Source organism: Platalea leucorodia (assembly GCF_965183815.1).
Source record: "Platalea leucorodia genome assembly, chromosome: 22".
Lineage (NCBI taxonomy): Eukaryota > Metazoa > Chordata > Aves > Pelecaniformes > Threskiornithidae > Platalea > Platalea leucorodia.
In genome coordinates, this window is record NC_138844.1 from 5974939 (window position 1) to 6000698 (window position 25760).

Below are 25760 nucleotides of genomic sequence, written 5' to 3' on the forward strand. Positions count from 1 at the left end.
GCTTTCAGCGTGCGGGCGCCCGCCGCGCTGCTCAAGGCCCTCCGGGAGCAGCGGCCGGGGAGCTCTGGCTCCGGGAAGCAGCCACGGCCCTGCCAGCAGCACGGTGCCCGCACGTGGCCCCCGGGCAGCCCCGGGCCTGGCAGCCGGCGGGGTCTCCGTGCCCTGGCCGCGCCCAGCCGGCACACAGCCGCCCGCCGAGAGCCGGCTCAGGCCTGGAGCCGGTTGCGCAGCGGGTGCCGGGGCAGATGGACGCGCACAGGGTCAGGGTGCAGAACCCGGCCTGGGAGCCCCGGGGGACGCCGGCGCAGGGGCCCCCGCCCGCAGGGAGCGCCGGGGGAATCCCCGGTTTCTTCCGTGCAAAGCAGCGCTGCTCCGGGCAGGGGGTTCGGAGCACAAAGCGGCTTCGCCGTTGGGCGACGGCGCTGCGGCCTGAGCCGCTGCCGGGCGGGAGGGCCGGCGGCGGCTGGCACACAAAGCCCGGCACAGATGGCTGCGCGCACCGAGGGGCCGTGGCAGCACCACGCTGTTAGCTTTGATCGCCGTGCAAACAAAGCAGGGCCAGATGGTCTCCCCCCGCGCTCCAGCGCAGGAATCCTGCGCTCCCGGCCCCTGACCTTGGCCGGCTGTCCCGCTGCCGGCCTGCCCAGCTCGCTCGCACAACGCCTGCTGCCGAGGTTTTCCCATTGGGAAGGGAGCACCCAGCTGGGTCCGAGCCCCCCCAGGGCGCAGAGCGGGGGGTCCGCAGCCCCCAGCGCCCTCCCGGGGCCGTTCCCCCCGGCTCAGGGAGGGCTGCGGTGGGACCCCCGTGGCCAGCGGAGCCACCGGCCACCAGCGCAGGGCAGCAGGGGACCCTCCCCAGGGTGGCACCCCGCTCCTAAGGCGGCTCCTGCCCGGTAAGCACGGCCCCGGGACCGGCGGCCTCTCCCGGGGAGGGAGGCCGGTGCCCGGGGCTGGCGGGACTACAGCTCCCGGCGTGCCGCGGTGGCGGGGCGGGCCGCGCCGAGGTGCCCGCCGGGAGCGCAGCCGGGGCGGCGGGGTACGCGACGGAGAGAGCCCCGGCCCCGCCGAACCGAGCCGGGCCGAGCAGCGGTGAGTGCGGGCCGGGGGCGTGCGGCTCTTCTCCGGGCTCTGCCGGGGGTACGGGGCCGGCCCGGAGCCCGGCGGGCCCAAGCCGGAGGCCTCGCCCCCTCCCCGGCTGCGGGCGGCGGCCGAGCCCCGCTCCGGGCCCGGGGGCGGGGGCAGCGGGAGCGGGGAAGGGGCCTCGAGTGGGCCCCTCCCGAAAAAGGGAAAAAAACAAAAAGAACGGAAAAAAAGAAAAAAAAGCGGCTGCTGGGATGGAGGCGGGGGGGTCCCCGCGGTCACGGACCCCGCAGCGCCCGGGGGGAGCGGAGGGGAGCGGGGTCCGGGCCCCGCGGCGCCCGGGGGAGCCAAGGCCCCGCGGCCCCGCGCCTCGAAACCTTCGGAGTTCGGCGGAAGAGGCCGAGGGGGAGGCAGAGCCCCGGCGGCCCCGCTCCCACCCCCGGGCGGCCCCGCTCCCACCCCGGCGGCCCCGCTCCCACCCCCCGGCGGCCCCGCTCCCACCCCCCGGCGGCCCCGCTCCCACCCCCGGGCGGCCCCGCTCCCACCCCCCGGCGGCCCCGCTCCCACCCGGGGCGGCCCCGCTCCCCACTCCGCTCCGCCGGCTGCGGGCCGCCCGCCCGCGGGGGAACCGGGCAGCTCCGGCGGGGTGAAGGCCACCCGCGGCTCCGGGCCGGGACACCGGGCAGCGCCATCCTGGTCTGACCCATCCCCAACCTAACGAGAGGGCCAGCCTAAGAAGTAGTCTAGCCTAAAAAGAGGGGCAGCCTAACGAGAGGGCCAGCCTAACAATAGGCTAACCTAAGGAGAGGGCTAACCTAAGGAGAAGTCTAGCCTAAAAAGAGGGCCAACCTAAGGAAAAGTCTATAGCCTAAAAAGAGGGCCAGCCTAACAATAGGCTAACCTAAGGAGAAGTCAAGCCTAAAAAGAGGGCCAGCCTAACAATAGGCTAACTTAAGGAGAGGGCTAACCTAAGGAGAAGTCAAGCCTAAAAAGAGGGCCAGCCTAACAATAGGCTAACTTAAGGAGAGGGCTAACCTAAGGAGAAGTCAAGCCTAACGAGAGGGCCAGCCTAACAATAGGCTAACTTAAGGAGAGGGCTAACCTAAGGAGAAGTCAAGCCTAACAAGAGGGCCAGCCTAACAATAGGCTAACCTAAGGAGAAGTCTAGCCTAACGAGAGGGCTAACCTAAGGAAAAGTCTAGCCTAAAAAGAGGGCCAGCCTAACGAGAGGGCCAGCCTAACAATAGGCTAACCTAACGAGAAGGAAGTCTAGCCTAAAAAGAGGGCCAGCCTAACAATAGGCTAACCTAAGGAGAAGTCTAGCCTAAAAAGAGGGCCAGCCTAACAATAGGCTAACCTAACGAGAAGGCCAGCCTAACAAGAGGGCCAGCCTAACAATAGGCTAACCTAAGGAGAAGTTTAGCCTAAAAAGAGGGCCAGCCTAACGAGAGGGCCAGCCTAACGATCTGCTCCCTCACCTCTCGGCTGCCTCTAAGCACCGCCACGTTTGCCAGCGTCTTTGCTGTACTCGCTGCTCTGGTTCAAACGCTGATGCCATCTTGCAAAGAAGGGTTTAAAATATTTATTTGCTGGGGAGACGGCGATTGCCGTCGCTACCAGCGACAGGGATCTCGGCTCCTGGCGGCTCCCTGGGACCGTAATTGCTTGCATTCTGGGAACGCTCAGGAAGATCGACCGAGATGAGGACCCGCAGCCCTCCTTCCCTCCGCCGGCCCGGCTGAAGCCCCCGCAACGGAACGGGGTGCCGGGCGTGGGGCGCGATGCCGCGGCGTCCCGGGGAAGGGCTGCGGGAAGAGCGAGGTCGCTGCCGAGCGCCACTGAAGCACAAGGGGACGGGGACGGCCGCGGTCACGCTCCCCCGGGGGCTGAGCTGCGCCTCGGGGTGCTGGCGGGCGGCTGCAGTCGAAGGTTGCGGGTCCTCCAGCGGCAGATGGATGGCAAAGCCAGCGGGGAAGCTGCTGAGGGCGTTTGGTTTCCCCGTTCCTCAGAAGCGGGGAGATGCCGAGCCGGAACGAGCGTCTTTCCCCAAGAGCCGCGGCCAGGGAGCTGGCGGGCGGGAAGTCGGGAGCAGGACACGAAGGATCGGGCAGAGGAAGGGCTCGGCTTCGTCGCAGCCTGCCGTTTGCCTCTGACCACAGTTACTTTTCCCCTCCTTGGATGGACACCGTCCAACGTCAGCGCAGTCCCGACCTTCACACTCCGTTTGGTGAAACATGAAAACTTTTCTGTCCTGAAAAACCACTGCACAACTGGGAAAGCGGAGCTTCGCGGCCAGCTGCTGCGGGGGGGAGCCGGAGTTCCTCCCGCTGTTGGGTTTTGCCTTGTTTTTCCTGCAGGTGAACAAATCCCGGGTGTAAAATCAGAAAACAAACATGGGATCTGGGATGGGGGTAGGGATCGGAGCTCTGAGAACTCGCGCTCCCTCAGCCAGGCTTTCAACGCTGCGCAGAGCCGCGTGCGCAATCCCAAGCGAGCACAGAGCTTGGGCAAGGGTTCAGGAAGGAAAAAGATTCGCAGATGAAACGTTTTTAAGGTGGGAAGGGCAGAAGTGGAGAAGCGCGCAGAACCGTCCTCGGCGTAGGACCCAACGCTTGACATCTCCGTCTCTTGCGAGAACGAATTAACCTCTTGCACGTTCTGGCACTTCACCCGTCCGATCCTCGTTTTTCCGAGCGAGGAGGCTGAGGCACAGGGAGGAGAATTGCTTCACCTACGGCTTCCGAGTTTGGCCCGTTGCCACCCAGCTGCAGGTTCGCAACGGCCCTCGTTTGCAGAGGGGACCACGTAGAAGTTGCTCATGACTTTTTGAAAATTACACTCTTGGTTGTGCTCCGGTGGCGGGGGGCAGCCCTAGGGCGCGCGGGAAGGGCTGCCCGCTTCCCGACCCCTTGGGTGACAGCACCATTGCAAGAAAAGGGGGTCCTGAGGGGGCCGCCTGCTCAGCCCCCCCTTGCAAAGAGGCATCTTCACTTTTGAACTGCGTATAAACTTGGCGTTACAGCCTCCGGCGAGACCGCCGCTCGCTTTCCGCGGCAGTCCGTTCCAGCATCAGTCCGTCTGCGTTACCGAGGCGCCCCGAGTCCCAGGCGTGCACTTAACTCCGCCGCGCAGTTTGTCTCCCTTCTCGGCGCAGCTCTCTGTTAAGCGCTGCAGGACAATTCCTCGCGCCCCTCTCCAGCGCTCTCTAGACTAAACAAACCCGTTTCCTTCAATCTGTCCTTGCAGGTCATGGTTTTCCTACACCTCTGCTCATTCTCACTGCTCTCCCCTGGACTCCCTCCAGCTCCTCCCAGAACTGGACAGTATTCTAGCTGAGGCCTTACCAGTATCTAGGAGAACTATTTCCCGTGTCTGGCAAACAGCACTCCTGTTTATGCATTCCACAGGCGTGTTGGCTTCTTTTTTTTATTGTTGCAACAATATGACTTTTTTGACTCATGTTACGCTTCACCGTAACCCCTAGCCTTCCTTCTGAAAGCCCTCAGGAATTGCACCAGATTAAGGATGGAGCTGCTCCCCCTGCTAGGACTGAAGCGCTCAACTCTGGCTCCAAGCCCTGCTTCCAGGCTTTTCTCTGGAATATCCAGCGGCCGATATCCTCTGACCCAGGAGGGGGGCGACAAGAAAACAAGCGCTCCGCAGACCTGCGAGCCTCTTTTCTGGTAACAAAAGCCTTCTCCAGATACAAGCCCCCTGACTGACGCCTGGGTAGCAGAGGTAGGCGAGCATCTGTTCAGCAGCCCTGCCTCGCCGGAGCTGCCTGCAACACCGAGCGGCAGCCGCCGGCGCAGCTGAAAGAGGCTTGGAAGTTACAGCGAGCGTCCCAGGAGCCACGGAGTCAAGCGTTCGCTTTGCGTCCTCGCCCTGGGCAGGAACAGGGGAGAACGCCAGCTTCTGAAACAAGCCAGGCCCAGCAGCTCCGCGAGGGAACTCGGACAGCTGGCAGCGAGATACAGAGCGTCACGTCGGATCTGGCTGGGATTCGCCTCCCGAGACCGAAGGCTGTGAGAGCTGGAGAGAACAGCTACGCCGTCTTCCAGCTGTGGGAACCAAAGCAACAAAAACACAAGGCTAGACATCAGGAAGCAGCCCTCGCCTTGGGGTCCTCCGTACCAGGAGGGACAGGCCGCGCTATCTAACGAAACTACATTTCCGTGGGACACGGACAAAGATGATTTTATGCAAGAACGTCCCTGATCTCGGTGTAAAGATATTCAGCTTTACAGCGGTTCTAATTTGTGCCGTTTCCTGTAATCCCTGGAAATGGGTAAACCGGAGCTCTCGTCTTCCCAGAAAGCCGATCGATACCTGCTGCCGGTGCGGCACTCCCAAAAGCCGCTGCGGTACCTGCGCTGTCCGTAGGGCACCACTCCAAAGCCTGGCTCGGAGAGGACGATGCTGCTTCGCTTCCTCACGTTCCTGGTATTGTTTAGAAAAATATCTCCCTGTACTTTCCTCCTACGTGGCAGCTGTTCCTTCCAGGTAGGGGAAGAGCCATCTCCTCTGCAGCTCTCGCTACTGAAATATCCTCCTAATGCACTTTTCCTTGTTATCGCTAACTTTGTGTTCCTCAAGAAGAATCTCCCTCCTTCCCTCTGCGGGAATTTTTTTGATACTTTTTTTTTTTTCCCCTGCTCGTAAGTCTTAAATTGGAAGGCAAAACATGTAAGGCAGACCAGGAGACCAGCAAGCCTCTAGAGCCATACAGAAGCCTGTTAATTTAGTTGAACTAATTAGGAGATCTGGTGACACAGAGCTGCCGTGCCTTCACTCTGCAAATACTTGTGTTCTCTTTTTGAGTTTAAGGTATGCCGAACCCATAAACGCCTAAGAAGCTTCACGTGCCGCGTGCTTCCATGATTAACACTGCAATGATGATTTAAAAAGCACTTAAAAGGATTCGTTTGAGTCTTGTCAGGCAAGCGCGGGACTGAACCTTGAACTTCTTGGTTCCAGGAAAACATTTCGGCAGATCACAAGTAGCTTCTGTCACAGACGGGCTTCCCACACGTTATTCCCAAATCTCAACCGCTCCCGGATTTAGCTTCCCCTCAGAAACGTCAGCGCCGCAAATGGAAATAATGAGGTGCAGAGAAGTGAACTGACTTGTGATTTTTATAGCAAACAACAGATTTCAGGTTTGCCTAACAGCAGGAGGGTGCTCGAGCCCTGCTGTGCTCACCCAGGTGACTTAGGCTGAGGGCTACTGCGATCCGAGCGCTGACCTGACTCCACTTTAGTTTCAGGGGTGCCCGTCTGACACAGGAGCCAACATGAACGTGGGAACGGCACACAGCGAGGTGAACCCCAACACCCGGGTCATGAACAGCCGGGGCATCTGGCTGTCCTACGTCCTTGGAATCGGCCTGCTGCACGTCGTCCTCCTGAGCATCCCCTTCTTCAGCGTCCCTGTGGTTTGGACTCTTACCAACATCATTCACAACATGGTAAGGGAACAGCGTGGCTGCCTTGACTTCCCGGGGCACGGAGAGGTAATCTCTCAGCACCAGCTGGTCTTTTGAGAGCAAGCTAGTAAGATTCTTCTTGAAACAATTCCTTTCTCTGTATTTCCAAAGATGCAGGGTAAGTTACTCAACCTTCACCCCTCAGACCGCACCTTTGCCTCTAGGTCATATATTTAAATCCAGCCTAGGTACTGATGAGACAGCAAACGTGGCGAGGCTGCTCAGAGGGGACACTGAATTCATTTGCCTGCAGGGTAAGTCCCTCTGTCACTCCCCCTTAACAGAGGCCTAGCTGTGACAGGCCACAGAAGCTGGCAGGACAGTTTTCACTTCGGTTGATACAATCTGAATCCGTCTCATCAGAGTTAAGAAAACAAGGCTAAAACCCAAACTCTGTTCTGCTTAAAGTCGCAGATTAGTCCAGGAACAGATTCTTCCCTTCTAAGGGATCAGGTACCCAAGTGAACGGGTGTCAGAGCGCCGTGCAAGGGTGCACAGCAGAGATGCGCTTGCAGACAGACGCAGGGCACCTGGGCTCTCTGCGATGCCAGAAGCTGCTGCGTTTGCCCAGCGCCGTCCTGTGCTGTGCCCTGACAAAGCTGCGGCCGCACAGCAACAGCTTCCCTAGCACGCAGGAGCAAACCGCGCTCCGTTTAACCGCTCGCTTCTGTGCCTCCGCCAGCCCACCGCGCAAGCCGTGGCATGCTTGGGTCCTACGGCTAAGGAGCGGACCTCTCGGCAGCCGTTCACCCTCAGGCACGGGGGACAAAATACTTCAGAGATGCAGCAATCCATTTGTGTCCTTTATTTTAAATAATATCTCGGGCCGAGAATATTCCAGAGACAAAAATGACTCCCTTATTAGGGACCCTCATGCTATTGCTGTCTAACAGGGAAAAAACCGCCACAAAACCCCCAACCAGAGCTGCTCGGGGCTCAGTTCACAAGCTGCCTGCTTTTCATCTGGCTCCTTCCCCTTCTCTGGCAGCTTAAACGATTAGGTCCTGGGAACAGAAAGGAGTTTAAAGGCCAGCCATGGCTATACTTAAAAAACACCTGATGTAGCCAGGCACTTGCTGTTTATCTGCGACTCGTATTCCACTTCAGGAGGTTCACTCGCCATCAGGGGTAACAGACACTCACTGCCTACCGCTCTACCAGCGCTTTTTTAGAAAGCGTTTAGCGTTGCTGTTGCCCGGTAGAGCAAGCCTGTGCTAATCTCCTGATCCCAGAGATCTGAGCCCTGTAATCTTGCCACCACCTTCTTGGCTTATGCCCAGCAGCTGAACGAGAGGCCTCACGCCTAACAGCTGAGCCTGAGCTAGCCCCGGCTAGCGGCCCTCCTCCCTAACTCTCGCCACTTCCTTGGCCGCCGCCAGCTGGAGCGCGTTTTCCAGCAGCGACGGCGCGTCCCTCTAGCGGAACAGCGCGCTGGTGCAAGCTCGCACAACCGCGCTGTTCTTCCTGAAGCTGAACGTTTCTGGTGGCATGGCGAGGGGCGTAGAGAACACCGTGCGTGCTTCACACTGCCTTTGTATTTGCTACAGAGTATGTACATCTTCCTACATACCGTGAAAGGAACTCCTTTTGAGACTCCGGACCAGGGGAAGGCTCGGCTGCTCACGCACTGGGAGCAGATGGACTACGGCGTGCAGTTCACGGCATCGCGCAAGTTCCTGACCATCACGCCCATCGTCCTGTGAGTACTTCGGGGCAGGCGCGCTGCCTCACGCCCCCGTACCGATCAAGGCTTCTGCTGCACGTGCTGTCCTGAGAAACAAAACCATCAAGCGTTACAATTCAGTCTCCCCCTCTCTCTGTTCCCTCTCCTTTCCAGGTATTTTCTAACCAGCTTTTACACAAAGTATGACCGGATACACTTCATAATCAACACCATCTCCCTTATGAGCGTCCTGATCCCCAAACTGCCTCAGTTTCATGGAGTCCGGATCTTTGGGATCAACAAGTACTGAACTGCGTGGCTGGAGCGAACTGAAGAGGAGCTGGGAGAGGGGGAAGCTGCTTCTCTCTAGTCCTGTTTCTTCACCCCCACATACACTGGGATATAATTTCACAGCGGCTGTTTAAATGCAGTATCCAATAGACATATACCGCATGCTGGATCCTCATGCCCAATAAATCTAAACAAGCTCCAGAGTAGAGTTTAGTGCAGAGCAGGATGCGTGATGCTGGATTTCTTTTCCTCCAGTGTCATAAATAGATGCAGATACACTGAGACTTCAAGGTACAAAGAGGAGGAATTCTGGGGAGATTTTCATCTATCCCAGACATCAAATGACGAGAATAGGGATGAGGGGAAAAGCTTTTAGTGCTGGTACTATTGCTGTGGTAAATGCACTTTAAAATATGTTTCCCTTTCTGAAGCTAGGTGCTTTAAGCAATATGTGGGGGAAATTCAAAGGGATACAGCCAGACTTTCCCAATACTTGATTGTTTCAGGGTTTGAGTTCCATTTTTGGGTGGGGGAGCAGGAGGGGGAAGAGAATGACAGATTTTTTTTTTATTTTGCAATCTTTTACGCCACCGAGAAAGGAAGTTCTTTTAGTAAAAACCGTACAGGAAGGAACGACCTGCAATTTGACAAAGCTTTCAGTTTTCTACGGTACCATTCGTGTGGTTCAGGGAAAAGGTCGATAGATGCTAAAGTGATATTTGTTATTTTCTGCTTATACCAGGATCTGCCTGGGTAACTCTGCTCCCCAAACCGCTCGTTTTTAAGCGCACTCTGAGTGCTCAGGCAGTACAGCATTTGGATGAAGGGCTGGGGCGCAGGTCATTTTAATGATCGGCAACAAATGCCACCGAGCTACTTGGTACACGGAGACTGCACGAGCACAGGAGAAGCTGAAGACTGATAGGTGTAGGCCAAACGAGAGACGGATGGCTGCTTGTATAATCAGTCAGGGACTATAATTGGAATTTTTCTCCTCGGGCCAGCTCCTCGGTCTCTGAAGCCTGTGTACGTGTCACTGGGGTTTGCCAGTGGACTTAACTCGGTATCTGACGCAAGGCAAGCGAGTGTTTGATTTCTGGCTTACCTGGAAGTCCGTCGCCCAGCTCCACGCACAGCGGCTGCGGCAGCATCCCCTGAGCCCTCAGCTGATCACTGGCAAGGGCGAGGGAGCAGGAGAGCAATACTAACGAGCAGCACCAGCAGCAGACTGAATGGGCCAACAGAAGGATGCAATGGGTCACTGAAGATAGATTATTTAGTATAGGAAGGAAATTGAGCCTTTTTCCCATAAAGTTACCACCTAAATAAAGTAGGTTTGCAGGTTTAGATTTCCTTGCGACAGCTTTCTACTGTTCAAAGCAATCGTTTTCTCTTTTGGGTTGTGTGCCAGATGAAATGTGTTTTTCCACATGCTTCCCCTGTAAACTCATGAAAGCCTGTATTTTTGTTGTCTTAGTGCTTATATTGTCTCACACTTTTGACAATGGTATAAATCTTTTAAATATGCTCTTTTCGTTCCTGCATTAGCCAATTCTAGCTTTAGAGGTCATAGTGGATATTGCTGAGTTCTGTTTGATGGTCAGAGCGTAGGACATGGATAGGGGAACTTCAGATTTGCATATAAGATCCAGTACTACTCCATGTGTAATTTTGGGCAAGCTGCTTTACTTCTCTATCTCAGACTTCCTATCGGACCGCTGCAGAGAAGGGAAAAAACACTTAGTGTACCTCAGAGGGCTGCTGGAATGCATGGAGAATCATTACCTGATATGTTTGAAAAGTGGAGATATTTTAAGTGAAAAGGGAGTTTTTGAGAAGCTAGAAAGAGAAAAGAGGCTGGCTTGATACCCGAGTGCTGTTCTCCAGCGAGGGAGTTTGACAGATCTGCAATTTACTTGCGGGTGGGGTGTTAAACCTTTTAACCACCATGACATAAGGACTGCTGCTTCAGTTAAGGTACTATATACCCTAAAGCAAATATACTCTTTCAGCTACTAGACAATGACTTTTGAAAAAAAAAATATATATAGTTTTCAAAAGCGAGATATTTCATCAGTCAGCAAAGTACCTTTGGAATGACCAAGAAATCAACAGCATCAAGCCCAGAGCGCTTACGGAGAGACCAGTGCCCTCAGAGCTGTAGTCTTGTCCTTAACAGGGTGGCTCAGGCTGTATCCCTAGAGCAGACTGTGTGCTGCTTAACAGAGCTGAATGTCTGCCCGCAGACACAACTTACATGCCAACAGTCAAGCTCCAGAGGAAGGAAAACTATTTCTTTGTTTTGCTAGAATACAAGGGGAAAAACATCGAGTTTTTTGCAACAGGAACAGTCCCTAGATGCTTAAAACCACTACTCCTATGTAGACAGACATACACTGATTATTTCTAAGTATAGGCACATTACCCAAAGTCAAAGCAGTTTTGATATTTTTAGCCTAAGTATAAATTGAAGGCAGGGGTCAGCTCTTCTCGATGAAGTACAGCACTTCATGCAGCTCCCTTGAAGGCCTTGGCATTACAACAGCTGAGGGGCTGAACGTGGTCTTTGTGCTGTTAACTGACATCTGATTCTGTTTTGTTAAATTAGAGAACAACTGTAAAACAGAATGGGATCAGCAACTTCTCAAAAAGGCAGGTTTTAAAGCCTAACGTCTAAAACTTCTTGCTAGGCAAAGCCTTAATTATAACAGTAAGCTTTTTCTGATTTACCTTTTCACGCAAATGATTAAAAGAGCCGTTACACAGATGTGTGTTACATGGCAGGTGACATTCTTTACAAGGATAGCATTTTTGTCACAGAATAACTGAAGTTAACTTGGGCTCATACAATTAATCTGATCAAGGGAAACCTAAATGAAAACTGGAGAGATATGGGAAGAAGCGAGAGAGTTGAAGAAAGATTTCGTGTTAATAATGTGGTGTGTTGAGTATCTACGCAAGCTTATTACTCGAACAATTATACATCTGATAGTATCTTCCTTAAGATCCCATCTTAAGGGTAGCTATCAGAATTAAGCAAAAAATGGAAACCAGAAGTTAATTGTAATTACACCGCGGTTGCAGTTGCTACTTGTTAGGTGTACCTAAGGTAGCTTTAAGTGAAAGAGTTTTGGGTACCGCTGGTCGAGCCACCCCCATACGCCAGCTGCAGGGCTCCTGCCTGTCGCTGTCACAGGAGCGAGCGGTACCCGACTAAGTTTCCACTTGGAAACCACCACTGCAGCGGTGTGGGAGTAACGGGGACAGTTCTGGGTCTCCTGGAAAGAGTTCTGAAACCACTTCTGGTTCGTTCGTGTTTGTGAAATTCACGTAGAAGCAAGTTCAGCACTCGAAGGCTAATCTTGCACACACAAAAGTTAGAGCGTAGTCAAAACACTAAAACTCTTATAAGATAACTCATTTCTGAGAAAAGGGAGATCGGGACAGCGTGGGCAGGATGAGGGATTTTCAGATGTGTACTTGCAGCTAACGGAGCAGCGATCCAAGGGTGAAGCCTACCTTTTGCGTGGAGAACCAGAACGTGAGTGCAAAGACTGTCCGTTCCTTCTTTTAGACTGTAGAATTTTCTGAAAGTACCTGCCTGAAGGAGAGAATTGATTGTTATTGATTTTAAATGGGACTTTGATCACATCACACTTGACAGGTTTTCCTCTCAAACTGGCTTCCTGTACAGTGACTAGGGCGAATGGCAGCTGGAGGAGAAAAGGAGGCTCTGCCCTGTGACTGAGAAACAATTACTGGATAAGTAGGTACTTAAATTGCTTTTCTTTGAAAACCACCACTTCAACTGGCAGAAGCTCTCCCCCTGCCCCATCTTGTCCTGGGCAAAGCCTCTTCTAAGCCGCTGTCAGAACCAGGCATGTAATCACGCAGCACAGCAGTCACTGCACCAGGAAGGTCAGAAAACAAGCAAGTGTTACCAGGCTGATGCTTCCGAGTTAGGGATCCTGTCTTGTGATTCGTTTAACAGAGCTAACAGGACGGCATACAGTCCAACCCTTTGCAGGAAAAAAAAACCTTAAAAAGAAAAAAGAGCCTGAGATCTAGGGCTACTTAATTCCTGAGTGCTTTTTTTTTTTTTAAATTGTTGTTTAATTTGGGGTTTTTAATAGAAGCATGGTACTGGCCCTTGAAAAGGGAACAGCAGCTGGTTACCATTGTTAACACCTTAATACTTCTCATCGTGACTTACGTTGCTTTATCATTGCCTATAATATCTTTTAAGCATGCAAGTGTGTGTGTATACGTATCCTCCCTGGATCAGTTTAAGTGAGCTAAATTAGTTGGGTTTTTTTTAATGGAACATTCTGACATTGTACAAAGTTTTAGGGTTTTTTTTCCAGTAGCCTTTCTTTTTGCTGTGCATACAGAAGTAGAGAACTTTCTAAAATAAAGTGTGAATATTTTTATTACTCCTTTGTACAGTATTCTAAGAGAAACTAATAAAGTAAGTATTCATGTAAAAACTTGCCTTTGATTCCTTGAATTTTTACATGGAGCGGTTCTGCTTTCAAACAAGCATGGCAAAGGAACACTGGATGGCAATTCCAAGCCCACCAAGCGACGGATGGCAGTCAGGCAAAGAGCTCGCAGCCCACTGCGCAGATCCCTTCGCAGGGTACCGCGCCGGCGAGGCACGCAAACCCTCTGCTGCGAACAACGACCCATGAAGCATGGAAACGTGTGTGCCTCGCTGGTCAAGACTGGTTAATAAAAGTGCCTCCAGTAACGTAACATTGTCCCCTTGCCTGCACCACGCCTAATTAGTTAGCTCGCTCTCAAGTTTACCAACATCCTCCTAAACCAGAACACACCATTCCTCATCCTAACAGATGAGGAGCAGACAGGAAAACAAGAACCACGCTGGAAATCAAGCAAATCTTACAGGAATGATACACCTATAGACCAAATTTAAAAGTTATCCATGGCCACTAGAACAGATCAGGACAGGTTAACTCAGATCAACAACTGAAACTTTTTGGAGGAAGAATTACGTAGGAACAGGCTTTTTACGCCCTACTTTAGTGGATACTTCCGGACCTCTGAACGGAAGGGCGGGGAGAGCGCCTTTCGCCAGCCCTGCTGTTTGGAGAGGCCGTATCAGCTCAGAAGCACAGCGGACTGCTCTGCACATCACCCACCGACGGCAGACGAGAAGCCATTCACTCCACAAACAGGCAAGTACATTTTTAAGAGCTTTCGGTACACGGGGGGTGCAGCATGCTTCTGTTCAGTGCTGTAGTTGAGTTTCTCTCTCTTTTGGAAGTCTCCCAAGGGAATGAGTCCCGTAGGTACCACCAAACGATCCCACACGGAGCACACAGGACTATTTCCCCTCCCCAGCTCCATCGCATACAGCACGCCATCCTTTGCGATGCGATGGTCTTCCTGGAAGAATCGGACTCAGTCAGTCTCTTTTTTCAGACCCCTGCGCGACATTAGGGAGAGGGAAGATACCCCCCAACCGCTCATCTGAACTGTAAACGGGGATCAGCGTCTCTTCTCTAACAGGACTTGATAAAGTAGGGTGCAGAAGAGGGGAAAGACCTGCACGCTTTCCTTCTTCTCAATAAGTACACAAAGTTTTTCCATTTCTAGATCAAAGTTCTTCTTCAGCGCCTCTCACGTACCCCAGCTGAAGCAAGCAGCAAAACCGGAACTTTGCCATAAAACAAAGCTGAAGCAGGAAGCCAACCGTGGTTTTGTTTCTGCCTCTCAAACAGCCAGCTCTCCTCTGCGGGGGACACAGGCAGAGCACCAGGGCATACCCAGCAGCTGCGCCGGGATGAGCTCTCTGTAGTTTGGGGGAGTTTTGCCATACAACAAGCTCTCCTACTTCCTCCTTCAACCCACTGTTCACCTCTCGGCCCTTTCCCTTCCTTGCAGTAAGACTTTGACAAAATCATTTTTCTAATGCTCTATTTTGAGTTCACCAGCAAAAGGGGAGGTGTCTAAGCAAGCCTCATTACCAAGCCACAGCTCCTGCGCCGACCTCTCCAAATGCTTCCCTGCTTCCCAATCCTGTGAAAGCCGCGTCCTTGTACTAATGTGGGCTTTTGGGGGCTGTTATCGATTTTGAAAACGTCTATAATAATTACAGTAACATTTTGTTACAACCTTCTGCTTCTATTTCAAGTAATTTTCCTTCACTTGTCTTGCCTCTTTCCTAAGGCACAAGTACACTTTGCTTCGGTTCAAGAAGTCATCCAGCTGCAGCAGAATGTTTAAAAAAGTCACCCAATCCATAGCAAATGAAATGGATCCAACAGGAGACCTGGTCCCAGTTCGCAGCATCCTAGACCATGAGCATTTCAGACCCTTGTGTCTCGTGAAAAGAAAAAAAAAAACCCTGTTCTGCCCATCTCCCTGCTACAAACGGACATGGTACACACTCAACGACATGCTCCTGCCTGGAAAAGACAACAAAAGCACAGGTAAAGCCCACGTTTATCAATCTTAAGTTCCCAAGTTCCACAGACAAAACATCTGGATCATTTGTGGCTGAACTCTACTGTGTTCCGCCCTTCTTGTGTGCGCAATAGTTATGTCACCGAGTCTGTGGAATCACGCTTAAGTTAATGCATCGAATTATTTCAGAGTCCCTCTTTCCCAACGGAGGTGGTCAAGAGTCAAGGCAATTTACATTCACAGTAAGCACCAGTGACAGAGTTGATGGGAATCTAAGCCTCTGTGTTGAGTCTGTAAGCGCAGAGGTGAGAGGAGCTGCCTCCTTGTCCAAAGGGTGGTCCATCAAGCTGGAGAAGAACCACATACCCCTACCAGAACTTGAGGCACTGAAATCCGAAAGGTAAGGCAGACACGAAGGGAGAACGGGCCCTTCACGTCCCCCTCTACCCCACACCAGGTCACACAATGGTTTTTCAACAGCCAAAAACCTAGATGAAGACCCAAGAGCATGCATTCTCCCTAAAAAGAGAAAGAGAGGCGATAAAGATTTCCCTAGAAAGAGAGGTGATAAAGATTTCTTACGCAGCTTTGTAATGCTTACAGATTTCTGTAGTATTTTTTCTGCAGTACTTTTGTCATAACTCACAAAAAAACAGACACTTTTAGCCAGGATATTGCATCCTTTTTCTCTTTCAGAAAAATAAATGCGAATCACGCCTTCATTCAACAACTATTGAAAGCACAACAGAATTTATACGTGGTTCATGAAACAGTAGAAGCCTCGGAGGAGGCCCACTACAAGGAATCCACCACGGCAGAGGGGGGCTTCATGGCCAAATTTCACGCCAAGCTTGGTGCAAAGGTCTGATTTCTCTTCAGCCTCAGGAGTCAGCCCCTCCCCGACATCTGCACGCCACCAGGCCTAATAACAGATTATTTTTCATTGACCAGGGCGCCAGAGAGAACGCGCAAAGCATAACTATACCCAAGGGCTGCACCCTGGCCTTCAGGCCAATCAAGCTGATCATTGAAGACGGATCATGGGGTAAGTAACTTTCAGAAACTACCAGCTCCTCCATCCAGGAAACAACGCAGAAGAAGAAAAACATTTTCTGAAGTATCCTTCAGCCTCGCAGCCATCCTTAGCTCATTTGCAAGGACATGAACACGTGCAATATGAGGGACAGAAATCACCTGGGAACAGGCCGTACCCCAGTTGAAAGAGCTTCCTGGGAAAGAGATGCAGTTTTGGATGGGGTGGTAAGGAAATTCAAGAGGGATACTGGAAGCCTCGGCCCTAAATTTCAGGAACTGCAGAGCTCCTGTTGAAAAACGGCACAGGGGGCAGAGGTTTGGTTTTACTTTTACTTTTCCTACGCGGAAGAAAAGAGCCAGGGAGAAAACAGGGTGGCTGACCCTTCAGTGGGGAGACTGGTGTCAAAGACGCTTATGCTGGAGAGGTAGAGAAAGAGAGGACCGAGATCCACAAAACCTGCTGCAGGATTTTAGAGACCACGTTGCCTTGCTTCCCCTACGCCCCGTGCTTCCCCCCCCGCATGGATCTAGTTGAGTACAAGCCCTTGTTTTAATTCACTTGTATTTTGACACACACGTGTTGGCCAATACAGACCCTAACATAGGGCACGTGTCAGTAGGGAACGAGGGCTAGAAGTAACGAGTTTTAAATGAACGGGAAGAAGAGAGATGTGCTGGAGAAGAGTGCAAACACCAGTCTGACCTACACCTAGCACGTGAGATTTCAGAGACCTGGGATACCATATCTTCAGACTTAAAAACAACAGCTCTGGTAAAAAAAGACCTATCCAGCTGGAAGTCTTCTTCTAAATCAGCAATGCCCTTTTTATCCTCTCGCAGATCTTGAATATTTCCCACGAGACACGAAATCACTCCTCATATCTGATGGTAAGCAATGTATTTTACTACTTTGACTTGCACTACTTTTGCCCCCTTTGGGTAAGATGGAATCTCTCAGGATAAACACAAACCACCAAAAGCGACGCGTTTACTGTAAATTACTGCCTGTTACCCGAGACATGACACCCGTCCAACTCAAAACTGCCTATCGCTTTAGAAAATATTCATAGAAATGGTTCAAATTCTAAATGTAGGGGTGCCAGGGAACTTACTGTGGGATTGTCCAGTGTGCCAGTGACATATTTGGACTCTTTCTGGTTTCCAGGTGTCTCAGAAGGAAAATTAGGAGAACTGAAGAGAGAAGTTAAAGAGAATTGTGAAATTCTCTCCAGGTTGTCTTCTGATCTGCTCATCATATTTTTAAACGCCATCAAAGCTGTGATGAGAGACAGGAACCTCTTTCAAGAGCTGACCGACAAAGTAAGCAAAGTTCTTACTGCCAGGACTTATAAATACAGACATCCATGATCACACCTCTTGCCCCAGAATTCCTCTCTTGTGCCACAACTATCAATCCAAAAACCCTTTACTCTGGTCTTCATCGCCATACAGAGAAAGGAGGTGCTCAGGACAGAGTCAACTGCTGAAATATGTCCTGAATATAGCTAGCAGATTGACCTGAAGGTATCAATCCATTTAAACGTCATATTCTGTCTTTAACCGGAGCCAGTGTGAATGCTAAAGCCTCAATTACAGCCTCATAAATAGCTTAGGGAGGGGAGACACACATTACATGACAGTTCCTATGCTTCTGTAGTTAGACTGCAAGGGAGCATCAGCAGCCTCTTCTCTTAAATCCTGCCGTTTCTTTTTCTTATTCCTTTAGATGGAAGCAGTTCTTGATGAACCTGATAGTTGTGAGCTGAAAACAGAAAGCCCAGACTTAAGAGACCTGTTGAGCAGCTTACGGCATTCTCCAAGACATCTTCTCCTTAAGCTGGCAGCAGCAATCACCTACACTCTTGACGCGTTAGACGGTAAGCCTTTCTGGCTATTTTAATAGAGAAATGCAGAATATATCAAGAGCATTCCTACCGACAAGACTAGCAGCATATAGAAAACTTACAGAGCGTGAGAGACTTGCAGAGGATTTACATAAAATAATTTCTTCGATTGTGGGAATGAAGGTGGTTTATGCTGAGAGCACAGACCTGTCCGTAGCAGCTGCTGTTAGCAACAGTTGGAGAGTCGCAAAGCCGCGACTGCCAGGAGCATGACACTGAATTACCTCTCGGTCCAGAACAGCGTGCACAAGGGGATCCTTGAAAAGAGGGCTTGAAATCAGAATTAAAACGTGGGTAAAGATGGCAAGATCACCTTGGACAAAGAGCAATGCAAATTCCAGGGTTCTTTTCCCAAGGCTGCCACAAAACATGGTTTGAACCTCCCCTCAACCCCCTTGTCTCCGCACTTGATGTTACAGTCATCCGCACACAGTAACGGCTGTATTCATCTCACAGGGAGGCTGCACTAATAATTTAGTTTAAAACACCTGAAGAACTTTTGACCAAACAGGCATTCCCTGCAAGACAGCTGCTGGTCACCCTTCACATCTCACCAGTTGTCTCTGAAACACGGGTGGTGGGTTTTTGGTACAAACCTGTTTTAATTCTGCAGAGCTAACGGAGGATCAGCTGCTGCTATTGCTGGAGTCTTTGGAAGAGAAGATTGTGTCCCAACAGCTTAAGCTGGTGAGAGAACACGTATCACATTTAGCTGAAAACGAAGGGGCGGGGGGGTTATTTTGAGTAAAGCAGCATTTAGATAATGATATAGGTAGCAGTATTATAACTTAAGGTAACGCTGGGAAGAAGGGAAGGAGTAATTGCTTCAAACTTGGCAGGGATCAAAATACTCACTTCGAGAGAAGTCACCCCAAGACATGAATAACTGAGATTTCTAACAACTGTTTTGCTGATAGCTGACTACATTTTTCTTGAAACGGTAGTCAGAATTTTCTGGCTTCTTTGGCTCCAGATTTAAAAAAAAAAAAAAAAACCAAAACAAAAACACAAAACACGCTACAAATTTAATTTCTTGGACATAACTAATTCACAAGAAACCGGGAACTGAATACATGAGCATGATAGTCTTTCAGGGTGAAAAGTCCCATATATAAGTGTGGATTATTTAGTGCGCCTGTAAGACAGTAAAGCACTTCACAAGTCAAAGACATCATTTACTTACTTAACAGTAAGTAAATACTCCACTTAACAGTAAGTAAATATTCCACAGATGGGAGTATTAAAATACTGATTTTGCTTTTTTTGTTCTTGCTGCAAAGGTTGAGAGCCTTTTGAAACCCTACACAAAAGACAGGGAGGGGTGTTTCAGCGTGAATACCAACTTGCTCTCCTTCTCACGAGAGAAGGAACAAAAATTAACTGTTGCAATGGTTGAGATGAGTGGAGTGAAGCTCCAGGAAGACGGATCTGCTGTCTGCACGGAAGAAGCCTTCTCGGCCATAGCAGCCCTGTACGTGTCTCTGTACATCCTCAGTCTTCTGAGTAACTCGGATTAGGTTACACGTGTCCTCCCGTTAGGGACGGTTTAAAAGGAATCGCTTGACAATGTATTTGAAAGTCTCTTACTGCGAGCTAGTTTCCATCTCTAAACTTTACCCCGACATAGGTAAGGCATTCCTTATTATTATCCTTATTAATACTCAGTGCTGATTTGAAATGAGTAGGAAAAGAAAACTTAAGGCAAGAAAATTCCTTACGGAAGGCAGAAACCAGATACAAAAATTGATTTTTCTCCCCCCCCCCAAGAATGTAGAGTGCCAACTGAAAAATCCACTAGCCCAAATAATCACAAGCCTATCAGTTGCACTTTATGTGATCCTGGTTTTCTTAAAAAATGTTAACACCCAGCTGCTTACACAACCAATGATAAGGCACAAAGGAATAAATCAGCAATAATTCATTTACCCTGGTCACACCTGTGATTCATGTGTGATTCAATCAGCTGCTAAATATTAGAACGCTATATAATCTCAGAGCACTTTAATGATGGACACCTGGTAAAACAGCACCTCCCTCACGCGACTACACACCCCACCACTACCAGCAGCAAGGAAAAAATTACAGTATTTCAGAACAACATTACAAATGCTTCGATGATTGCTTTATAAATAAAGAGAATAATTTCTTACTGAATAACTGGATGTTCTTAAAGGCAATTTTTTAATCTGCAGGTATTTTCAGTCACCCAGCGGTGCTGCCTGCCTGGAGGCCCGGCTCCCCTCAGGCTCCTAGGGGAAGGGGGTGCCCTCAGCAAGGGGCAGTGCTGCTTACCCGGGCGGTCCCTGATGGCTCTGGGGGCACCCCCAGCTGCAAGGGGAGCCCAGCCCCGGCCCCGGCCCCCTCAAAGGCGTCGGAGGGAGGGGGGGAACGGCGGCCGCTGCCCGGGGCAGCGCCGGGGCCTCGCACCTCGCCTCAGCGCGGCGGGCGAGGAGCGTCTGCGCATGCACCGCGAAACAGGCGGGAACGGCCGAGCGGCGGGCGGAAATACCCGAGCGTCCGCCGGAAACGCCCGAAAGCGTGACGGAAATACCCGAGCGGGGGCGGCGGAAGGAACCGAACGGTGCGGTCCTCGGCGCTCGACCGCTTAGGCCTGCCGGTGAGGTCGGTGCGGCTGGTCGGGCCTGGCGACTCCCGGCGTGCCCCGCGGTTGTTGCAGTGTCACGGCCGGCCCGGCCATGAAGCAGGAGGGCGCGTCCCGCCGCCGCGGCGACAAGGCCAAGGCCCCCCCCGACGGGCCGCCCCCCGCTCCCCCGGACGTGGAGATGCAGGAGGAGGCAGCGGCGGCCGAAACGGCCGGGGAGCGGCAGCCGCAGCGGGAGCTTGACGCTGTCACGTTGGAGGGTGAGGGAGGGAGGGGCGGGCTGAGGGGAACGGGGCGGGGGGGGGGGGCAGCGGAGAGGGATCCCCGCGGGGGGAGGGAGCTGGGACGGGGTCTCTGTAACGGGGATCGGGGTGGGGGGGGCGGTTGGGGGCTCATGGGGGAGAGGGAGGGACTAGGGCCGGGTCGGGGGAGGGTTCCCGGGAGGGGAGGGGGCTGCGGAAGGGGAACGGGGGTTGTTGGGAGCCCTGGGGGGGTCCTTGTGGAGGAGGGAGTAGTGCGGGGTGCCCGGGGGGGAGAGGGGCTGGGAAGCGTGTCGGAGGAGGGGAATAGGGGAGCACAGCAGGGAAGAGGAGTTTGGGGGGCTGTGAGGGAAAGGGAGGGGGAGGTGTGTTCTGAGGGGAACCCTGCGGGGTCCCTGCGAGGACGGGGCTGTGAGGGGCAGGGGGGCTGCAGAGGTGCTGTGGTGGGACCCCACGGGGCTGCAGAGGGAGGCTGGAGCCCACAGGGGGAACCAGGGGGAAGGGGTCTTCTCCAGCCCCCCGCTCCGAGCAGGGACGGCCGCGGGGTCGGGCCGGGTCACGCAGGACACTGAGGCCGCGCAGCCCCGGGGCCACGAGCGGGCAGAGGGACCCAGGGACGGGGCACCTCGTACCCGGAGGGATCCGGTGCCTCCTTCGGCAGAGGCCCCCGGCAGACGCGTGCTGACGGCGCGTCCCTTGCGCTCCTGCAGATATCAAAGAGCACGTGAAGCAGCTGGAGAAGGCTGTGTCGGGGAAGGAGCCGCGCTACGTCCTGCGTGCCTTGCGGGCTCTGCCCTCCACCTCCCGCCGACTCAACTCCAACGTGCTTCACAAAGCCATCAATGGCTTCTTCACCTCCAACAGCACCATGCGGGATTTCCTCCTCGGCTTCCTGGAGGAGGTACGGCGGCAGGGGATGGGGAGAGACGACCGGCTGCGGAGGGGACGCCTTTCCTGCACCGAGGAGCCTCCGGAGTGCTGCTGTGCAGGGCGGGAGGGGACCAGGAACAGCAAGGGCTTGGGGACACTTGGGACACACACAGCCGGGCTGCTCGGGAGCGCGTGTGAGATGAGATGGATCGCTGCATCTCTTGGCAGGGATGGGACTATAGTGCCAGCAGCCTGGGCTGGCTCTCTTGTCACACCTCAAGCAGAGCTGCCACCGGGCGGGGGACGGGCCTCGCCGCAGGCCTGAGGAGCACCGGGAGGGCAGTAGCGACGCTGGGGGGCCGGGAGGGCTGGGGTCCAGCACTTTTCTCTCCCCCCAGTCCATGGACACGGAAGCCGAGCTGCAGTTTCGCCCGCGGACGGGGAAGGCGGCCTCAGCCCCTCTCTTGCCAGAAGTGGAGACCTACCTCCAACTGCTTCTCGTCATCTACTTGATGAACAGCAAGCGATACCCAGAGGTGAGATTCCCTGAGCTGCCGGCTCTGAAGCTGAGCTTTTTGTGTGGTGCTCCTGCGCCAGGCAGGGTCTGGAGAGCCTCAGGGACCTGCCTGTCCCTGGCCCCACGCTTTCCCCTTTATTTCCGCTGCGGTTGGAGGCAGCCCCCGGGCTCAGTCCCGCAGCCCCAGCAGTCTCTCTGCTCTCCCTAGGCAGCAGTTCCTCTGCTCTGACCTCTGTTCCCCTCCTGCAGGCTCAGAAAGTGTCCGACGACCTGATGCAGAAGATCAGTTCCCAAAACCGCCGGGCCCTTGACCTGGTGGTGGCAAAATGTTATTACTACCACTCCCGCATCTACGAATTCCTGAATAAACTCGACGTGGTCAGGAGGTAGGATGGATCCTGCGTGTGGGCTCTCCCTGAGCTTGGTCCCGCACGCCCCGGTGAGCAGGGCCGTTTCTTTCCTCCTCCCCGACGCGCTCTCTCCCTTTCCTGCAGCTTTCTGCACGCCCGGCTACGGACGGCCACGCTGCGCCACGATGCGGACGGGCAGGCCACCCTCCTGAACCTGCTGCTGAGGAACTATCTCCACTACAACCTTTACGACCAAGCAGAAAAGCTCGTCTCCAAGTCTGTGTTTCCTGAGCAGGCCAACAACAACGAGTGGGCTCGGTACCTCTATTACACAGGTGAGACGCAGAGGGACCCGCACAGCGCTGGCAGCTCGGGCTGCACCCGAGATCGAGGGCTCTGATTCCCCAGAGAACCTGTTTGAGCAGCTGGAGATGGGGCTTCCAGGCAGGATTTGAAGCTCCATCCAGGTGGATCCAGTTGGATTCACTCGGTGGCTTTTCCAAACGCCTTCTGCTCCGTGTGAACGCAGGGCGCATCAAGGCCATCCAGCTGGAGTACTCGGAGGCACGGAGGACCATGACAAACGCCCTGCGGAAGGCACCGCAGCACACGGCCGTCGGCTTCAAGCAGACGGTGAGCAGGGATGGGAAGCTTGGGGGATCCGGTACCTCCTGGGTCCCCAAAGAAGCTGCCTGCGGGGCCGGGCCCCGCCGGGATTCACCGTCTCTTTCTGCTCAAGGTGCACAAGCTGCTCATCGTGGTGGAACTGCTGCTCGGGGAGATCCCGGACAGGCTCCAGTTCAGACAACCCTCCCTCAAGCGGTCGCTCATGCCCTACTTCCTCCTGACTCAGGGTACGACAGGCCGCTCCTGCCCGCGCTCCGTCCCTTGCCACGCTGTCCCGCGCTTTGAGGGAGCGGGAAGCCCTGCGGGAGGGAGCGGCGGGGGTTTCTCTCCGCCCTCGATGGCGCCCAGCTGCAGACTCCACCTGGGGAGGAGGAGGCAGCTCCGAAGAGGAGGGGATGGCAGCCCTGGGAGTCAGCCCTGCCGCACCTTCCCCACCGCGCCCCGGCCCTTGCTCCTTCCCCGATTAACGTGTTCTCTCCTCCAGCCGTCAGGACCGGCAACCTGGCCAAGTTCAACCAAGTCCTCGATCAGTTTGGGGACAAGTTCCAGGCCGACGGCACCTACACCCTGATCATTCGCCTGAGGCACAACGTCATCAAGACAGGTTGGAGGCTGCCGCTGGGGTGTCCGGGGACCCCGTCACGGCTGCTGCCATGGGCTCGGCGGGCGCGGGGCTGCCTGGCCCGGGGGGCTCCACTCCCGTTCCTCCCCCGCAGGTGTCCGTATGATCAGCCTCTCCTATTCTCGCATCTCCCTGGCCGATATTGCCCAGAAGCTGCAGCTGGACAGCCCGGAGGATGCGGAGTTCATTGTCGCCAAGGTAGCCGCCTATGCAGTCCTGTCCCCCTGCGTCCTGGGCTGCCCACAGCCCCCCTTTCTCGCAGCCGGCCTCGCTCTCCTGCCAGCCTGCCTCTGCCCTGTCCCCGCAGCGCTCCCTTCCCGGGGCAGCCGCTGGTTTTAGGTTGAGGCCCTTCCCGGGGCTTCTGGGGACGCTCAGAGCACCAGCTCCCCTCTCTGTGCGCTGTGTCCTGAGGCCACCGCTCCTGTCACAGCAGCCAGCTCCTCCCTTCACTCTAAACTGCTGCCTCAGCCCTCGGAGACAGCGGGTGCCCTGACCGCGTGCCCTCCGGCTTGCAGGCCATTCGGGACGGCGTGATCGAGGCCAGCATTAACCACGAGAAGGGCTACGTCCAGTCAAAGGAAATGATCGACATCTACTCCACCCGGGAGCCCCAGCTGGCGTTTCACCAGCGCATCTCTTTCTGCCTCGACATCCACAACATGTCCGTCAAGGTGAGCGCAGCAGGTCCCCGGGCGAGGGGCTGGCAGGGCCCGGCTGGGGAGGACAACGCGGCAGAATCGAGGCGTTTCTCAGCTCAGAGCTTCTCCTCTCCCTTCTTTTTTCCAGGCCATGAGGTTCCCACCCAAATCTTATAACAAGGACTTGGAATCTGCAGAGGTGAGATCTCATCTGGGTCTCTGCAGCCCAGCAGCCACCGAGGCCACGGGAAGGACGCGGCTCCTGTCCCCCAGCCGCCACCAACCTCTGCCTTTGCCTTCCAGGAGCGCCGGGAGCGCGAGCAGCAGGACCTGGAGTTCGCAAAGGAGATGGCAGAGGACGATGACGACGGTTTTCCGTGACCCTCTGGCCTGGCTGTATTTTTTTATTTGTCCCTGGGGAAGATGCTGTCTGAGCGGAGCTCCCCCACGCAGCCCCGCTCCCCCGTCTGCCTTTCTTTTATAAATACCTGCATGTCTGTACCGTGGGAGGGGGAGACGGGGCTTCCCCGCGCCCGCAGCCACAGGCCCTGCTCTCCGGGCCCCCCGCGGCGGGAACCCCCTTCCCCAATAAACAAACATTCTTTTAAGGTTGCTTGTGGTCACGGTCGTTCGCTGAGCCCGGCGGAGGCGCGGGCGAGCCCATGAATTGGGAGCTCCTGGGGAAGCAGGGCCAGGGCAGGCGGGGGGCAGGAGCACGGCTCCGCAGGGACCGCGGGTGCCCCCAGCTCTGGCAACAATAATGGGGTCAAACTTTGTTAAGCTTCAATTATGACTTTTAAAATAAAAGTTGGAAAAACACCGGCCTGGCCTGCTCCTGCCGTGGGTTTCTTGTGACTGTGAGTGCAGGGGGGGCTGGCTTCTGTTATCTGCTCCCCTCCCTGGGGCTGGAGCTCAGAGCCCATGTCCCAGCCGCGCTGGGCCTGGCCCGGGGAGCTCAGGGACGGGGTCCTGGGGGCTCTGGGACCCGCGGGCCAGCCCGGAGCTGAGCCGGGGCAGCCGGGGCTCGATGGCAGCAGCAGGGCCGAGCGCCATCTGCTCCAGCCCAGTTTTCCTGCTGCTGCAGAGGAAGGCTGGAGCAGGTCTGCGCACGGAGGTAAAGGGCTGAGCCCTGCCGTCCCCTCGCCTGCCGGGAAGGCACGGGCACCAGGCTGGGCCCCCCTTGTGCCCCCCAGACCTGGGGAGTGATGGGGACAGGGGCCGTGCAGCCACCCCAGGTGGGTCCTGCCAGCATCTGGGACCAGCTGGGCTCATCCTCTGAGGAAATCTGGGAATCTCCCGGCGCACGCATGCCGGGCCAGTGGCCAGGGGCTGGGGGTCAACTGTGGGGCTGCCCCGGAGCGATGGACGCAGCCTGTCCGTGCTCTG

General features: G+C 54.3%; 3 protein-coding genes across 10 annotated transcripts; all 3 read left to right on the forward strand.

Annotated features, from left to right (window-relative positions):
* The first annotated feature begins 942 nt into the window (after positions 1-942).
* ORMDL3 (ORMDL sphingolipid biosynthesis regulator 3) lies at positions 943-11456 on the forward strand. Of its 2 annotated transcripts, XM_082332078.1 has the most exons (5): positions 1019-1089; positions 4327-5583; positions 6342-6548; positions 8114-8265; positions 8404-11456. In XM_082332078.1, the coding sequence occupies exons 2-5, from the start codon at positions 5497-5499 to the stop codon at positions 8537-8539; spliced, it is 582 nt and encodes a 193-aa protein (XP_082188204.1). In that variant the 5' UTR covers positions 1019-1089; positions 4327-5496; the 3' UTR covers positions 8540-11456. The 2 variants fall into 2 exon arrangements, with proteins under 2 accessions (XP_082188205.1, XP_082188204.1); XM_082332079.1 differs by lacking the exon at positions 4327-5583 and having other exon boundaries at positions 943-1089.
* A 1640-nt stretch (positions 11457-13096) lies between these two features.
* On the forward strand, positions 13097-19996 carry GSDMA (gasdermin A). Of its 4 annotated transcripts, none has more exons than XM_082332074.1 (11): positions 13097-13718; positions 13966-14063; positions 14713-14975; positions 15139-15349; positions 15646-15811; positions 15901-15994; positions 16825-16872; positions 17150-17304; positions 17711-17861; positions 18502-18575; positions 19169-19996. In XM_082332074.1, exons 3-11 carry the CDS (start codon positions 14762-14764, stop codon positions 19403-19405), a joined length of 1350 nt encoding a protein of 449 aa, XP_082188200.1. In that variant the 5' UTR covers positions 13097-13718; positions 13966-14063; positions 14713-14761; the 3' UTR covers positions 19406-19996. The 4 variants fall into 4 exon arrangements, with proteins under 4 accessions (XP_082188200.1, XP_082188201.1, XP_082188203.1 ...); XM_082332077.1 differs by lacking the exon at positions 13966-14063 and adding an exon at positions 14269-14426 and having other exon boundaries at positions 13614-13722; XM_082332075.1 differs by lacking the exon at positions 13966-14063.
* Positions 19997-20457: 461 nt separating this feature from the next.
* Positions 20458-25166, forward strand: PSMD3 (proteasome 26S subunit, non-ATPase 3). 4 transcript variants are annotated; one of them, XM_082331791.1, is made up of 12 exons: positions 20461-20750; positions 21461-21651; positions 22019-22156; positions 22387-22523; positions 22632-22822; positions 23017-23120; positions 23227-23341; positions 23599-23718; positions 23831-23934; positions 24252-24407; positions 24523-24573; positions 24678-25166. In XM_082331791.1, exons 1-12 carry the CDS (start codon positions 20585-20587, stop codon positions 24753-24755), a joined length of 1551 nt encoding a protein of 516 aa, XP_082187917.1. In that variant the 5' UTR covers positions 20461-20584; the 3' UTR covers positions 24756-25166. The 4 variants fall into 4 exon arrangements, with proteins under 4 accessions (XP_082187918.1, XP_082187919.1, XP_082187917.1 ...); XM_082331794.1 differs by lacking the exons at positions 24523-24573; positions 24678-25166 and having other exon boundaries at positions 24167-24298; XM_082331792.1 differs by lacking the exons at positions 24523-24573; positions 24678-25166 and having other exon boundaries at positions 20458-20750; positions 23599-23934; positions 24167-24401.
* Positions 25167-25760: the final 594 nt, after the last annotated feature.